Source organism: Rhinolophus sinicus, linkage group LG02 (assembly GCF_036562045.2).
Source record: "Rhinolophus sinicus isolate RSC01 linkage group LG02, ASM3656204v1, whole genome shotgun sequence".
NCBI classification, from domain to species: domain Eukaryota; kingdom Metazoa; phylum Chordata; class Mammalia; order Chiroptera; family Rhinolophidae; genus Rhinolophus; species Rhinolophus sinicus.
In genome coordinates this window covers 12,631,926-12,650,078 of record NC_133752.1, presented here as the reverse complement: position 1 = coordinate 12,650,078, position 18,153 = coordinate 12,631,926, and the positions used below count along the sequence as shown (strand labels likewise).

Here is an 18,153-nt window from a genome sequence, read left to right as displayed (position 1 = left end):
AATTCTTAAAGTGAGCTTTTGAAAAATAGGAACTGTTGAAATACATAAAGAAATACATAAATTTGTTAAGTGCCAATGATGTGGCAAGCACTTTGTGAAACTACACAAAGCATTATCTTACTTAACTCACATGCCACCAGCATGAGATACAATCATTAGCTCTGTCCCAATATGAAGCAATTTGCACACGATCTCACAGTGGATTTGAAAACCGAGGGTTTTCTGATGTTACCCTTAGGTAATGTTTCTGATTTTAAAAGGGAGAAGAGGTTTGGATCTGATTAAAAAGCATAATCAACAGTGCAACCAGTGAGTATTTGGCATGGTCTATGGGTCACCAAGCGACAGCACACAAAATTACGAGGTGCCTAAGCAGAGGGGCGTCTAGCTTACCCACACCCTGTGCTCCTCTGCCAGAACCCAGAGCAGGAGCACCCAGCTGGAGCTTCAGAAACACCCACCTGCATCCAGAGTGGATGGATGCTGCAAAGAGGACAAATCAAATACATTTTTTTGTAAATGTTATCTTAAATCAATATTCCAACTGTATGAATACCAAATCAGCCCTATAGTTGCCAAACTTTCATTCTGACTGCATTTTCACCAATATTCCTTCTAGTCCAGCAGATAAAAATGGCTTTAAAAAAAAAAGATAAGAGCAATACACAATCTATGCAGGAAAGTCTCTCACTCCATGTAAAATTGTGAAATTCAGTCTAGAAGGCATAATTCAAGCAGAAAGGTATCCAACAGGAATGAAAGACAGAATTCAATGTAAAATATTTGACATTCGCTGCTTCCACAAATACATTGTAACAGTGCAAACTAAACTACCCATTTCAGGAGAGGTATAAAAGACACAGCATCCAGCAAACACTATCACAAAGGATGAGCCCAAAACAGATGTGGGAAAAATAAACAGCCTTGCGGCTTCAGAATTTATAAAACGGTCCACGAAGAGCAAACAGGCCTTCTCACCACCGTTCAACTTCAAGGCCCATAAAAAAGGTTGCATGAGAAACCCTCGCAGATGGAGTTACTGTTCTAAACTTCTAACAGTGCGGGTGCATTAAAGACTTATGAGGCCAGTCAGTAAACAGAATTTAAAATAGTTCAATATCGCTTGTCAACAGGCAAGAATAATTGACATTTAATCGATGTCACAGATGAAGTGATATATACTTGAACATTTTTATCTCATGCAGTGTACATACTCAGCCTCTGTTTACTACGTTTGATACGTTCTTTAAAGACCTTTCCCAAGAAAATCGCCGCACTAATTTTGAACTTGGGTGTACAGTTGCCAGAGAACAATTCTTTTGAGATGAGTTTGCATTCTTTTCCAAGGAAATGAGCATGTGAGTTTGCCCTTACTTTAAGCAAAGGAATGTGTTATGTGTTGCCTATAAACTTGTAGGATTAGTCAGAAGAGGGATTCTCTACATCCTTGCTGAGCAGGGGATAAGCGGCGCTTTCGTTCAGACCTGTTCCACAACATATTCTCTACTTGAACTCATGTGTTAACGACCTACAACCAAACTTCCAGGGTCTCAGCCTCCCACTGGCTGCCACTCGCTTAGGATAGCATCCCCGCATAGGAGAGCCCCTTCAGCACCACCTTACAAAATAACAAACGCACCTTTTACATATCCTCTCATGACAGTGTAGTGCTTAGTCAAATTTAGTCTCCCCTTTAAAGGGATTCAGGCTTTTGCAAATTAAAATGGGTGTTTTTATTATCATCTTGGTAGAAACTTTAAAATAGCTAAATGAACAGGATTCCTTACATGGCTTCATGCTTTTAATAATATTTTCATGACTCACTGTTCAAGTAACAATAGATATAAAATGACAAAGTTAGGAGGAAAATTGTAATTTCAATTCCAAAGAGACTCAAACTGGGTGAGTTTAAAACCAAATCTGTTTTAAAAGCACACCTTTACACATTATTAGTAAGAAGAGAAAAACAGCCCAAGCCCTTGTCTTTTTCACTTCTGCGATTTCCTGATTGTAAGGGTATAAAATGACTATAAAGTTAATGAAAAGCCTAATATCCAAGGTAGTCTGTGGTAGGTTATTGGTTCTCATTAACATAATTGAGGCATATAAGCATTTAATTTTGCATCTAAGCATTTCATTGCATTTAGGACAAAATGTCCTAAATTTTTTTTTAACCACGCTAAGAAAATTTCAAAAACTTTCTCATGCTCTTGCATTTGTGTTGTCAAGGAACTTGCAGAAGCAGATGATTTTCTCTAGTGAAACACTGAGGTGGCCTGGGTCTCCTCAGAAGGCCATAAAATAGAAGAACTTTAATGACTGCAGCATAATCCTATAGGCAGACAACAGAACTTTACACCAACACACAAGAGTCATGGGTCCCAACATGATTTTTTTTTTTAACTCTCTAAGACATTATGCACCAGCCAAGAAATATCTTGAATTAACAATTTTGCATGGAGACTTTATTGCAGATATATACAGGTATCTTCTGTGAAGTATAAAAAACAACTATATTTCCTAAATATTTCAGGTCTTTACTGTGGCTTATTTGTAGTTTGTTTTCCTTAATTAATTTCCATTGAATTAATTAGTCACGTAAGTACATTAGATTTTGTTTGAACATTTTGAGTAAACGATCTGAGATCTGCTGCTACCATCTACATGAGGCACCTTCTCAAGGCTTCATTTTCATCTCAGATAAGGAGGTAGTACTTACAGCACAGAGCACCCAGGGAAATCTGTCACTGCACATATTAACTCAGGGAGAACAGTAAGAAACTGTCAAAACAGGAAGTAATGTGTGCTCATGGTGTGTAAGCATGACTAAAACTTACTGTTTTTACAATGACATAAGCATATTCTGATGATGATCGTAACATCTCAAACTGTTTTCTATACAATAGAAAGAAAGGAGTAAGGGGAGGGGAAGAGAGACAGGAAAGGGAGGAATGGAGATAGGGAGAGAAGATTTTAATATCCATCTACTTGGCATTTTCACTGATAACCTGTATTTCATCAATTCTTTGAGGTGAAAACACATCGTTCTCTTGTAGCTATAATGCTTTACCTTACAAATACTGACCTCATTCTATGCTAAAACGGAATTCAATTTAACAACATGACACTGCTTCTTACAGATTCAAAGTTGCATTTCTAAAAAGGCACTTATCTTCTGTTTTCAGATTTGTCTTCTCTCTCTAGATCAAGTTAAAACTATCACCATGAAATAAAAAGAAAAAACTTAGAATTTTGAAATATTCACAATTTATCATTTGGACTCGTTTTGTTATTTTAAAATGAAAACAAAAACAACTTAGAACCATACATTGCACGCAAATAAAATTAATGTTTTTATTTTGTTTTGCTCTTCTCACAAAGAATGAAAATTAAATTATAAATACTGTATGAATGGCGTTTACAACATAAACCTGCATTTATACACCTTTCCATAATGTAGAGTTTTAATTAAAAAATTCACATCTACATCTAAATTGCTAAAAACCATGTAAGCTCAAACAACATGTAATTAGTTAAAAGTTAATTCACTGATTATTTCCTTTCTCTTACATTGTCTCTTGGCAGCTTCTTGAAAAAAATAAGGCAATTTTTGTGATGTTAATGACATCACCAACTAAAGTAAGGATATATACCACAGGCCACAGAAATTTGATTATGGAACTTTCTTAGTAGCTTTTTTTTATTTTTATTTTTTAAAATAAAATACTGAACAAAATTTAAAATTGTTTCACATAACTTGAATGCATTCACAAAGCAAACTGCCTTAACATTTAATGTATTTCAAAAAATAAATATTTGAAAAGTGTATCTACAATGTTCCTAAGAAATAGTTTTGAATTCCTGAGTCTCAAGGAGATGAATTGGCTGTCAGATAACAATGTGCTTCCATCAGATGGACTTGGCAGTTGTAAACAAAAGGAATTTTCTCAGCTTTTCCTCACAAATATGAAATATTTGCTCTCAGCCAACAGCTGGGGTGATTTAAAGAAGTCCTGCATATATATTAGTTTTCATTCAAAATTACAAACCCACTCTACAACATCTGACTGCATCTTAGTAGAACAGAAAACTGTTCAGAGATGAAGTGACATTCCCAGGGGAAGTCAAAGTCAAAACCTAGTACCTACTTCAACTCTAATCAAATTTCAGATCATAAGGCATCTGGTTAATAATTTTTAGGAAAAGTTAATTTATTCAAGATGAAAGTTCACATGACACTCCAGAGTGGCTTAAGAAAAATAATGAGAAAGTTTGTTTTGTTCTAGTGTTTCTGACAACATTTAAAACTATAACATAACCAAAATAGAGACTGCATGAGAAACCATTAAGTTTCCTTCAATATTTTGGAACACTGTACGTTTAATAAGTTGTTTAAGAATCAAAACACGTATGTTTCCATGTAGTGACTAGTTCAGTCAAGCTATTAATGAAAAAACTGGGAATGTTTAAATGACAGTTTTAAATGATGTATTTATCTTACCAAACATTAAAATTATATTGCTACTTCTTTTTAAATAGATAAATTAAAAATACCTTTGCAAGGAACTCACTAGGAATTAGCTATTCATGAAAGCCTATGAAGCCTATCAAAAAATACATATTTTCAGAGGATTTTTATATATTAAGAGCTGGGTTATGAACTTATGAACTTTGTTGTGAATTTAAACAAATGTTTACCTTTTGTTATTCCTACTCCCCAAAACTAGCTCAAAGTAGTGTTTTTAAATTTATTTTGAATTCCACAATAAAATTCCCTCTATTGTAAGATTTATCATGGACAAAATTTTATAGTAAAATAAATTAGACATCTCTATATAAACCTGAAGTGGTAAAAATGTACCCTATATATTTACAAATATTTTAGAAGCTGACAAGCATTTTTCTACTTTGAGACACAGAATTAACTTTTGCCACTGGGCCCAGTGAATGTATGTTCTATGCCTAAAATGAACTTCATATTTCATTATTTTAAATAAATGTTTTATTTTCACCCAAAGTGCCTATTAAAGTAAGCATGGCAACTTATTAAAATAATCATTGCTACTTTTAATAGAGCTGTATTTGCCCTTAAAATGCAAACCTACTAAACTTGAATTATCAAGACATGAGACATGGAATCCATACATCAAATTACAAAGTAATTTATCCTAATTATTACAGAAGTTTTATCTTTGGTAGATATACACTGTAGAAAAAAATAATAATGTACTTCAAGTAATATATACCAATCCTAAATAGTTTGTGTGTGAATGAAATAAAGATATATTTTAAATAAAGTCTGAAGTCCACATTGATCTTCTTGGGAAAAAAGAGAATCCACGTTACAATGGCCACTCTGTGATAACATAATTGTTACTTCCATTTCTACTAATCTTTATTTTTCCAGCAGAAATATGTAGAAAGCTACTATAAAATAAGGAAATAAAATTGTGAATAGCAGTCCTTAACAATATTCACCATAAGTGTTAAATACACAAATCTTTATCACTAAAAATTTAAAATATTTCTTTAAATATCATTAATGACACACAAAGCAACAGCATGGAAATGGAAAAACTATTAGCAAAACTTTTCCATCATGCATCATAAATGCAAATAAAATTATACCTTTCTTCCTACATAAGTAAATAAAACAAACTAGATGAACAGTAAGAAAGCCATGTGCATCTCTAAGTAGCAATGCAATGGTTATCAAGGAAGTCAATGTCTCAGGAAAGAAAGTCTGTATTTTTTAGCTTTATTTCAAGTTAGTATTATTTATGCAAAAATTCGACAATGTCTATTTTAAAATTAGTCTGAAAACCACTTATTCAACCTCTCGTTTCTGTACACTTTCAAAGACTAAGACATGGAATTGAAGACATGGTCCTTGAAATTCAAGTATTTTTAAAAATACAGTTATGTCGTCATAAGTTTGGAATTGAAAATACTTACAGTCTCTCCAGTTCTTTAAGATCCTGGAATGCTCCTCTTTCAATGGTGCTAATCTTATTCTCCATAAGCTGACTAAAATGCAAAGTATAACAGGAGTCTTAATGTTACCACTCACCATCTGAATAAGTTTCAATTTAGCAACTGAAAAGTTGTAACCTCTTTCCCTTTATAAAATTTAAAATTGCTCTGGTTTGAGATTCAGCATCAAATTTAATGAGGATATAATTGAGAGAAGTCAGGGAGGGGAATATTAATAGCAACCACATCACAAAAGTTTCATAAAAAATCCTAACGCAGTTGCTCATGAAATTTACTAGGCAAAACTTTGAACCTTAAACTATAGTATATTCTGAAGAACCATGTATGGCAGTGCAACTTTGATGGCTGTGTTTTGGTAAACTGATTTTCAACAGAGTCCTTATCTAAGAGAAACAATGTACAGTAATGCATCGTATACATACTTCAATTCACTTATGGATATACATCAGAAATTGGAGGAATTCATAATGGTCAAAATGTGTCTTTTAAAAGATGAACACTGAACACACAAATGATCAAAAGTATATATATGTCCACTGTGATGTAAACATTTACAAACCTGTGGGTAAAAGCCATTTTACATTACGTTGAATCTCAAGTGATGGTTTACTCATAAGTAACTAAACCCACTATCTAAAGAAGAAATCATATTGCAACAATTTTATAAAAGTTACAAAGATATAAAATACAGGAAACAATTCAAAGCATGACCAGTGTACTGTTATAGAGAAACATCTCCTGACCAAAACTCTGCAAAACGCTGCATTGCTTGATTTTAATTTTAGAAACTATATGTAAGTTTTGTTTGCTAGAAAAGGCTGAACATTTCTATCTTAGCAATAATAAAATGCAGAGCCACTTAAATTACTTCTAGTTAATCTCAAACCCTAAAAGTCTATCAAATGTCTCACATTACTTATTCATATTGTGAAAGCAATTCTGTTACATTTTTATACGCATAAGGCACTTAGAGTATGGTCTAGCAAACATTTGAGACCATTTCTATAATATTGTTTCTATGGCCTCCATCCAACATTAAAATAAAAGCCTACATTTTTATTAAAAGTTGTAGTACAGTGATCAACAAAAAAAGAAAGGAAACCAAGACCTTTTAAATTTTTATGTTTCTGTCATTGGGGCAGCTTTTGAAACTGAGACCAGTAATGATTCAAAATATGCAACCTTAAACAAAAGAAAAGTTTTCAAAACACATCAGAAGAACATACTTACAGAACTCTTAGGTGTCTAAGACCAGCAAAATCCGTTTTTGTAATCCGGGTGATGTTATTTCCGTTCAAATCCCTAAGAGAGAAAACAAGTAAGAAAACGAAAGTTCCATTTTATTTCTATCAATATGTGGTTAAACAAAGAAAAATATAAACTAAATAAAAACTTGAAGATTAAAGATTAGTTCCAATTACTAAAGTAGCTTACCAAGAAAAAGAGAGAGACGGAAGTAAACTTCGAAAGAAATTTTTTAAAATGCTTCTTAACAAGTTTACAGAGCCCATGCTTGCTGGCATGTGACAAGAAAATGAAGTGATTCTGTTATCAGGAAAAGTTCTGTTTGGTATATGGGAGTGCTTTCAACTTTTGTTTTTATAAGGATGTGTATATTAATTTAACAGGTATTCTGCTAGTTACTATTATTGTTAGGCACATGCCCAAAAGTTCTTTTCAGAAAGTTAATGAACAATATTCTAATACTATCCAGGAAAAAATTTTAAAAATTCAGAACCCTATCCTTAGGTGGCATGGTGGCTAAACTTCCTACGCAGAGAAAAAGGTTAGAATGCCATCAAAAGAACTGTACTTCAAAGACTTGCATATATAGGCATTTACCTTCCAACAATTCTAGGTTTGTATGAAAACTAAACTCTTCATTTGCAGCTCCCCGCTGTGACTGTAAAGTGAAAACTACTAGCGGGGGCAATAATGGAAATAGTATTCAGGCCCTGACATTTTTACTCAGATTTCAGCACCATGTTTCCTTCAAGAGTCACAGTCCCTGTTCTGGCATCTTAGGTCAAGATCTAAACTTTCCCTGGTTCCAATCATTTCAAGTAGAACCAGGCCGTGCTATGGTTTGAATGTGCTCCTTCACGGAAGTACGTTTTCTCTTACCTTGACTTTAAAAACATGATGTTTGAAATCTGTATTTTCATGTGTTTAAAATTGTGTCAATGATAGAATTTTATAAGCCAGCACTTAGTAAACTGTATTCTGAAAACTGTAGATCCCGCATAGGAAATCTCTTTCAAGGAACTGAAAACTCAATTGCTATTTTGACCCTTTTTGTTGGGTAAGGCATGTTAGTGCTTAAACTTGAAAGTGTTCTGAATGGCATGAAATGACAAATGCTGAACCAGAATTCTGCACTGCTTTCTCCCCAACCCACTTTCCATGCTGAGCACACAGTACCATCAAGTTGTTCCTACAATTGTTTGGGTCTTCCACGGGCTATTTGATATAACATGAATCCCTGCCCCCCTCCCCCCACCCCAGACAAACGTGGTGGGTCACATTTTGACAAGACCCCCTCGGTAGGGCCCCAACTTGCCCACAACAGAGGGCCTGGGAAGGAGTGAGGCTGGGGGTGGAGGAGCCGTTGGCAAAGGAAGAAAAAACTCATTTCTGGCCTTTAGATGGAGGGCGAGGGAAATGAGTTAGATAAGTATGACTGAGGCGCTACGTGCCGTGCGGGTGCAGACGTGAGGGTCAGAGAAGGTCCTCTCCACCGCGCCCAACCGTCACAACCAGCTGCGTAGAGCCGGGGAGCCGAGTCAGGAGCGCTCGCCCCCACCACCCTGGTCCGGCACCCGCTGCATCCACCGGACCCACGCGCATAGGCTAGTGGAGCGTGCCCAGGGCGCACAGGCAGCTTTGGGCGGCGGCCTCGGCGATCACAAAGAGAATGGCCTCCATGCTCCACTTCCCTGAACTCGGGAAGTGCCCCACCAGGAGCGCGTGGGCCGTCAACCCCAGCTCCGCGATTACTTCTTCATTAGACACTCGCAGAGACAGGGAGGCGGGGAGGTCTACGGTCAGCGGAGCGCGAAGAAGGGAAGGAAAGACAGCTGCTGCCACGTGAAGGGGCGCAGAAATTGCCAGAAATGTGGACGGGAGCACTGGGGCTCCGCAGGAAGGGCGGGAGGGGGGCAACCTAGGGCCACATGAGGTCGCCACTCAGCTGGGTCCGGTTGGAGAGAAAGCCCCCTAACTTCGCCCAGAAGATGGGACGTGGTCCTCCTCTGCAGTCTCCTGCTTGGACGGGTCCTGTGGGGCCCAGCGCCGCCTCCTCATCCCCGGGGAAGTGGGGGTCGGGAAAAAGTCGCGGAGTGGGGCTGCAGGCGGCCACCGCGGAGGTGACGCCGTTCTGGGGGATCCTTCCCTCTCCGGCCCGTGAGAAGCACCCCCGGGGGGGGGGACCCAGGCGCCCCAGACTCTTTCTCCCTTCCCTCCACCCCCAAGAGGACGACACAAAGCCTGGGAGCAGAGGTTTCTCGCTTTTGAGTACCCCCGTCAGTCCCCCGCGCCAACCAGCAACGACAGGAGGGGGGACTCAGCCCTGAAATTGACCCGCGAGTCGTGGCAACCGCGGGGTGACACCGTTTATAGAGTCTGGGAACAAAGTCGCGTCTCCCTTGCCCCGGGTATCCACGAATACTTGTCCCCCATCTTCCCGCCTCCCCAGCCCGAGAGACTAGACCGCACTGTGCTGCGGGTGGCACAAGAGAAGAAGGAACGGACCAAGCGCAGCTGCCAGCGGGCCCGCCCCTCTTCGGGCAATGGCCCCTCCTTGGGCAGCGCCCTCCCGTCCTTCACCCTCCCAGGGACTCCAACCCCAGGATGCGCGTGCAGCAGAGCTAGTGAAGACTACCCCAGGCACAGGAAGCTGTGCCGCTCCGTCCCTCTAGTCTCCACGCGCGGGGTGCGTGACCCGTTGAAGGAGGGGGGAAGGCCCATACTCACAGTCTCTCGGTGTTGCGGGGGATATTCCTGGGCACGCTGCGCAGCGCCAGCCCATGACAGTCCACTGTGCTGCCGGAGCAGGAGCACTGCGCCGGGCACGCCTGCGGAGCCACCTCGTTCAGGATCGCCAGCACTAACCCCAGAGAAAGGGGCAGCGTCTGCCAGCCCACGCCGCGCATCTTCCCCCGCCGCCTCCTCACTCGCCGGTGCCAGGGGGGTTCTTTTTAGCTTGCTGTTCTGCGCGAACCGCGCTGTGTCTGAGGCCCAGTGTCTGGTGCAGGGCTAACAACCCAGAGTGTCTGGGTAAATGTACATAAAATGATATGGAAGTAACAGTTATGATAGTCAACGCAGAAGAGTTGACACAGGTTCACGACTCCCAATTCCCCACCACCCTCCTCCAGCAGGGCGGACACTCCTTGGGCAACTTTATGTCCTGAAGATCAATCGACCTGGCCAAAGCTACAAAGAGACCCCAGAGCAGCGGGAAGGAGATCACGCGTCGCAAAGATCAACTTGGCGGTAAAAGACCTGGGATTCCCAATAGCCGCGAAGATGCAGGAGCCAGTTGCACCGGGAAGGGGGCTGCTCGAATTCCACGGATCCCCTCTGCAAATCCGATTCCAGCGGGGAGAGTACGAGGCAGAAAGGTGGAGGGACTCAATAGGAATGGCAGCCTCGATCAAAGTAGGCTAGAAGGCGCAGGAGCCCCGCGGGCCAGGAGCCGAGCGCGCCGGGCGACTGGGCATGGCGCGCGCGGGCGCACAGGCGGGTGCGCAGCCCCGGGGGCGCGGGGAGGCGCTGCGCAGCGCCCAGTGCGGCTCACTCACGCGGCTTCCCTCCGGCCTGAGGCTCTTCCGCAGCCCGGGCCGGTCCTCGCCGTCTCCCAACAGATGAGGGCAGTTTGCAGACACACACGCACTTCACTGAAGGCTGTCTCCGCAATCCCACCTCCCGCCCGGCGTCCTTGGTGACGCTCTGAACCCGGGCCTTCCCCGAGGTCACGCAGAAAAGACAAAAGGGCAATGCGCCGCCCCAGCCGGCAGGAATATCCACTAGTCACGACCCTGGCAGAGGAAATCCAAGAGTCAAGTTAAGGATGAGAGCGTCTGATAGGACCGAGGTGGCTGACGGAGTGGAAAGGCCAAGGTGGAGGTGTCCGCGCTCTGGGTCCTGCCGGGATGTCCAGGGGGGTGGAGGGGTGGCAGCTGGGCCAGTGGGATCTGTTACTCCGAGGTGAGCCAAGGAGACAGCGAATGGCAGTCCCGTGTGCGCGCGGGTGTCAGCCCCTCTCGTCTCCCGGAAACAGCGCAGCTCCGCAGCAGACACCTGATGGCAAAGGTGGAAGACACGCGAGCAGGCTCCTGGGCGGGCGCGGACCCTCGGCCGCCCCTCGACAGCGGCCCACAGAGGGGACTCCTCCTCAAAGTGCAGGAACTTTTCCCAGGCTTTGAATCCCGTCCGCCACGGCCACGGTGGGAGTCCTTCCGCCGACGTAGCGATGCCGCCCGGCTCCTGGCGCTGCACCTGACTCCGCGGCCGAAGTCCCGCGCAGCCGGTCTCTCTCCAGCCCCTTCCTCTCTGCCGGCTGCTTTCCGCTACCCCTTCTCCCGGGAGGGAAACGGAGGAGAGGGAAGGAGGCGAAGGGGAGCGAGGACTCGGTGGCTCTGCAGACTCCCGAGCTCCTGGCAAGTGTCTAAACAATAGGACAGACGCAGCAGCCTCAGTCTGCTCGGCTGCGGGAAGGTGGGCTGTTGTTGTTAACTGGAGTTGTTCACTTGGGCTGCCTGGCGCTGAGCGCAGCCAAACAAAAACCCGACCCGCGCCTCTGGAGCCGGCTGCGGGCCCCCGGACGCTACCCTTTCTGCTCAGCACTCCCGCGGCGCCGGGAAAGCTCGGCAGCTCCCGCCAGCGCCCGAGAGCCACGGCGCTCCCATCACTCGCCGCTGCCGCCGCCGCCTTTTTTTAACCACTGTCTGCGGCAGTCACCGCCGCCACCTCCGCCGCCTCCTCCACCAGCCTCCGCCGGCCGCACGCTCCCCAAATAAATAACCCCAAGTCAGAAGTTAAACCGGCGCCGGCTTTATATACTCAGCGGAGCCCCCACCCCTAGGCCCCGCCCCGCCCCGCCTGGCGCCGCCCACTGGCTGCGCGCTGGGAGCCCGCACCTCGCGGGGGAGAGGTGAGGCCGGGGCTGCCCGCGCCAGGCGGAGGCGGCCGCGGGCGGCGCGTTCTCGCTCTCCCCGGCTCCCACCCTCGTTCCCATGCCCCTCGAAGTTTGCAGGCGGAAGGTGGCTCCGGGGCGCCTGCCCCCAGCTCCAGGGCACCTCTCCGAGACCAGGCTCCGAGACCGTGGTTCGCAGGGAGGGAATCGGAAGAGGTCGACTTTGAACGCAGCTCGTAAACATCGTTGCCAGTGTCTCTGTAGCAGCTTTTGCCACGCGATCCTAAGGGGGCTGCTCAGTGTTTGCAGAGCAGCAAGAGAGATTATGATTTAAAATTCTTTTAAAAAAAGGCTTCCTACCGAAATAGATCTGCCTGCGCTCACAGACACACACGTGTATTTTGGGGAGCTTTAAAGTTCAGAGTTTTTGCAAGTTGGAAAACGGTGTTTTTCAACCTCCTAGCCAGCCTTCCCATCTCCCAGGCACCCCCTTCCGTTTAACCCTTTACTGATAGTCACACATTTGACAAACACCATGCTCAGTTGATGTTTGGGATATAAAATGCACTCACAAAACTATGGGCTTAAATGTATGTGTGTATGGTTTTACTCACGTAGAAGGGAAAGGGGGGAAAAATAAATCCCTAGCAACGCACATTGTACCAGAAGGTTTCCTTTATTTCAGGGAAGTTATGGGTATTTTTTACCCCACTATATTTGGAAGAGAATTTCCCTGTTTCTTTTTGTCTGTTTAGTGTGATGTGTGTCTGGCAACTGCTACCACTCTCCCGCACCCTCCCCCCAAAAACAAAAAAAAAACAACAAAAAAAAACACGCAATGTCACTATTGGTTTGAAATGGCATTTAAAGCAATCAACAACTTCCCATGAATTCACATGCCTCACCTTGTCCTTCCTCCTCTCCTTCCACCTCACAGGGCTTCCAAGGAATGTGTGCAAGCCCCTGGCCTAACAATCTCACAGTGTGATAATCATTTGTATAATTATCTGTCACCCACTTGAAAGCAAGAGAATTTGTCCAATCCCTTGTTTTATTTCTAGCATCTGAATATGACTGACACATAATGGGTGCTCAGTTTGAAATTGATCAATTTCTTTAACACAAGAATATATACTCAATCTGAAATTTCTCCAGTATCCCCATTAACGTTTTTCCTAAGTGTTTTTTTCTTTTTTTTCCTTCTTTTTCCCCATAACGCCTACCTCTACCTATGTCATTTTGCCTGCCCTGAAAAACTTAAAGCCATTTGGAAGACATTTCCAAAGACAGGGCACCCATTAGATACTGAATTAGAATTGTTAGGATTATCCATTTTAATGACATAGATTTATATTGCTCTGTTCTTTTAAAGACTTCAAAACATTTAACATTTATTAATTCATTTGTCCTTCTAGATTTTAGCTTCAAGCTCTGTTATGTAACCTCCTTAAGAAGGAGAAAGTGGAAGCCATAGTCTCATTTTCTTGTAAGGAAAATGAGATAAAGAGCAATTACCTATCATTGATGAGGATTTGTCCAGCCCTCTCCACACTCCTCCATCTCCAGTGAACTTTCTTTAGTCTGTAAATTATGTGGTTGAAATATGTTTGTTACCACACTAATTATTAATTTCCAAAATTTGATACCTTGTCAGCAACAAGATGTAAACATTTGTGTTCATCTTTATATACCACACAGAATCAATGCTCTGCATTTTAATTGCAAAAACATATCCTGCATTCCAATATTCATAAATAATGTCATTTGTATCATTGCACAGTGTAAGTCACAGACATGAATTCCACTTCAGTTCTTTCTCTGGCTCACTTTCCACTCTGTATAAAACCAAGAGAAGAGCTGAAAATGACATTCATAGCGACAGGCCTATAGAAACATATTTTTTAATTTGATGAAAATTTAAATAAGAGGATATGTCCAATGGATTTCATTAAGAAAAAAAAGAAGAAGAAGACAACTGCAACTAATTCCTGAGAGACATGGCACATTAATTTCTTTGTGTCATCAACTTTTCAGTTAATAAAGGGAAATTTATACGTGAGTGACCAGTTTTCTCATTAAAAAAAAATTATTTCTTCAGTATTATTGCAGCATGTTTTTTGGAGGCCTCACATGTTTCACTACCATTAACTTCTAGGTCTTAATTCTTTCTGGATTATGTCGCTCCCAGATGAATTCTGAGTTCCTCTTTGACTCAGTTACATCCATCCTGAAGAAAGCGTCTGTGGTGCCTCTTGTCACCACATGAGGTCTCCGTAAATCCTGACCTGGATTAAACAGAAGTGGAATCCACTAGAGTCAACATTCATATCTCCTATTACATGAATTGAGAAAAAAAAATCCAGTTATTAATTTAGAAAACAATTTAGACACTGAAAAAAATCGTAGTTAAAAGAAAAAAGAAAAGAAAAAGAAAAAGTAAACATTCTCTCAATTTGTATTTTCCTTGGAAGGGAAAAAAAGTTTGTGAAATTGGGATAGATGAGGGAAAAACAGAATTGGTGAAAAAGAGGTAAATAGTAAAAACAAAGGTAAATAACAGTAATAGCATCAATTAAATTCATGAAACTCGGAATAATTCTGTGGATTTAACTGCTTTCATGCTGCAATTTTCCATTGTTGCAAAAGATATTCATGTTAATTATAATTTTTCTCTCACAATATCTTTGTATTAGAAATACAGATACGGAACCCTAACGTCACTGGGGATTAAGGTTTAACCAAAATATGTTTCATGCCTCCTCAGTGCCAAGCTGTTTGAAAGAGTTAAAACCACAGTAGAATTTGAGATGGTTGCTGTTTCATTTGTGTTCAGGTGAGGATTTGGTCTTCAGTCAGGTCTGATTAAACGGCAAAGCTGAAACTAGAACCTGAGTTCTCTGACCTCGAACCTCAACTGGTTCTCCTACAACTCAACCTTATCTGTAGAGCTTCTGGAACTCCCAGGGATCAAGGAATGTACGGTTCATCAGGAACTGTCACCCTTATACAGGAGATGTTCATGTGTCTGCACACACTGTTTATAGTCATCTAAAGGGAGCAGGGGAGAATTAGGATCCATGGCACCAGCACCCCAAGAATACTGAAGCCCACACAGCTTCTGGAGCTGTCTTAAACGTTGAGATGGTTCTCTAGGGCAGTGGTTCGGAGCGTGTGGTCTCTGGACCAGGAGCATCAGAAACACCAGGGATTGCAGTTAGAAATGCACCATTTCAGGCCCCACCTCTGACCCACATAATCAGAAACATCGGGAGGGGCGACCAGAAATCTGGGTTCTAACCAGCTCTCCAAGTGCTTTTGATGTTCACTGCAGCCTGAGGGCCACTACTCTCAGAACCTCTCTGTGGCTGTATCTGAGCCACCAGGAAAGTACGGAGAAGCAGGCCCCCAAGGAATGACAGACAGTGACTGCAGAACTGGCTTCAGCTTCTCGACATCCCCTGGCATGGCATTTAATAATGACGCACTCCTGATAACCTCTAGGGGGCACCCAAATATTTTCATGTACAGCCCCACAGAGGCAGCAAGACCTTAGGCTCCTGTTCCAAAGCCATGGCCTTGAGAAGTGGAAAGAGCTTCCACCTCAGCAAGCTGTTCTAATTATCAGGACTCAGCCAGTTAAAAAATATATATATATATATATTTTTCCACTTTAATATTCATGGGAATAACGATACCTGCTTTTCGTGATTAAGGTAAAGATTAAGATGTTATCTCTCAAACACCACACAGTGTCTGGCATAGAGCTAGGTGCTCATTAAATAAAGGGCAATATTACCATTTTTATCATTACTACTACTATTTATACATGCTCATTTCTAAAACATTTATTTGTGAGTCTAGATATTTCCATAAACAACTACTACGACAAGTAGCTTTTTGTACTGAACCATCGGAAACCCTAGGAAGGGTGGGGCTGGGGCTATATTTAAGAGTTGAAAAAAGATCAAGACCTACAGTATTCCATGAACAGAAGAGTGGAGATGGATACAAACAGTTTCATGATAATTATAGCCCCCACAATACTCTTTTGAAGGGGTGACATTGGTTTTCCACTGTCATAATAAAACACCTTGTTGGAGGTTTAGTGAGATTGAAATGAAAACTTTGAAACCTGGATGGTGCTGCTAAGTGGGAATTCTTGGGAAGCTTTGAGGATATATCACTTAGATTTTCTGGCCTTTGTTTTTCTCATTTATGTAATGTTGGGATTAGAGCAGCTGAACCATAAATTCTTCCCAGTTCTTAGTAATAATATATTTATTAAGTAGTGTCTGTGTTCCAAACACTGGATCATCACTTTGTAAATCTTAGCTCTTTTAATTCTCACAATCCTCTGAGTTAGAGATTATTTCTAGCCCCCATTTGTAGTTAAGAAAACGGCCTCACAGGAATTCATTCAATTGGTCATGTTCATATGGCTAGTAAATGGCAAAGCAGGTACCAGGTTTCCCCCCAAAATAAGACCTAGCCAGACAATCAGCTCTAATGCATCTTTTGGAGCAAAAATTAATATAAGACCCAGTATTATATTATATTATATTATATTATATTATATTATATTATATTATATTATATTATATTATATTATATTATACAAGACCCAGTCTTAAAATAAGACTTATTTTAAGACTGGGTCTTATTTTAATTTTTTCTCCAAAAGATGCATTAGAGCTGATGGTCTGGCTAGGTCTTATTTTCAGGGAAACATGGTATCAGTATTCTGGTCTGACACCAAATCCTACTTTATAAACATCATAATAAATTGTTTCTCAAATTCTATGATTTGAGTGCACCGGTCAATAACTTGTTCTATATGTAATTAAAAGTGTATCAGGGCACGTGAAGGTGGAGTAAAGTGACATTTGAGCATTAAATATGTAAGCTAGTTGGGCAAGAACAAAAAAAAAAGGTAAAAGAAATAGTTAATACTCAATGATGCAGGTTAAAAAACTCATTAACATTTAAAAGCTCAAGGGAAAATACACAGTGAAAATGTTAATAGTTTTATTAGGTTGAAATAAATTTGCAATAATTTAACCGTGGAGGAAAAGGAAATGCAGTTATAAATAGTTTTAAATTGCCTAATCTTTTGACTAAGTCTAAAAATGTGGCTTCTGACTTTTCACGGAAGGGAAAAATATCTCTCTGTGTTACTTGGGAAGGAAAGGCATAGGTTCGCTCACACCTTCTGCAGCGCTCTCTGCTAATTAGCTCTCTCTGCTAATTTCAAAAAGGTTGACCTTTTCGCTCCAGGATCATAATATCATGCTACAATTACAAAGAAATTTGCTACTGTCTAACATAAACTCAAAATAAATATTTGCAAACCCCAAAGCTAAATACTATACATATTTAGATAAAAATCAAATCTGATTTATAGAGTCACTACTGAAAAATATAGTTCAAAGTAAATGCCTACCTGATGGCCAAAAAGCCACTTTCTCATACACAGAGTAACATTAGTGTCTTAGTCCCCGAGTTGGCAATCGTTTTCTGTAAAGGACCATATAGTATTTTAGACTTTACAGACCAATGGGCAAAATCAAGGGTATTAGGTAGACACTCAATATAATAAAGAAAACAAGTTTCCACAAATGTTTTACTGATATAATTAAAAACATAACAATTTATTACAATTTATGGTAATACAGGTCCTAATGAGAATTATGGAAATCTTTTATTTTTTTGGAGGCGGCGGGGTAACATCTTATTTAACTGGGGTCTGAAGTAAGGGTTTCCTATCATCAAATCAATTGCTAAGTTTAATATGTTAAAACCAAATTCAGGTCAGTAGCAATAGAAAAACACGTCCAATTTGTTGTATTGGACAAAAAATTGTGGCACGTCCAATTTGGCCTTAGAGGTGGTATTCAATGTACAAGGTCATAGTTTCCGAAAGGGTTACGTGAAAATGAAAAGGCATGTTGTTAAGGTGAAAGCTATGAGCTCCAAACTGGCTGCTCCGTGACAAGCAGTAAATGTCTTCCTCTGTACTATCTACC

At 41.4% G+C, this 18,153-nt stretch overlaps 1 protein-coding gene across 6 annotated transcripts in view; it reads right to left on the bottom strand.

The window, feature by feature from the left end:
• Nucleotides 1–10,880, bottom strand: part of SLIT2 (slit guidance ligand 2) — a 331,277-nt gene extending 320,397 nt beyond the window's left edge. For 4 of the 6 annotated variants that reach the window (XM_074321764.1, XM_019743900.2, XM_074321767.1 and 1 more), the window contains exons 1-3: nucleotides 9,967–10,880; nucleotides 7,225–7,296; nucleotides 5,956–6,027 (exon numbers count right to left, since the gene is read on the bottom strand). In XM_074321764.1, the coding sequence (XP_074177865.1) occupies nucleotides 5,956–6,027; nucleotides 7,225–7,296; nucleotides 9,967–10,145 (323 nt within the window). In that variant the 5' untranslated portion in view covers nucleotides 10,146–10,880. The remainder of the gene's footprint in view (nucleotides 1–5,955; nucleotides 6,028–7,224; nucleotides 7,297–9,966) is intronic. The other 2 variants (XM_074321781.1, XM_074321782.1) reach the window with 1 other exon arrangement.
• Between the last annotated feature and the right edge of the window lie 7,273 nt (nucleotides 10,881–18,153).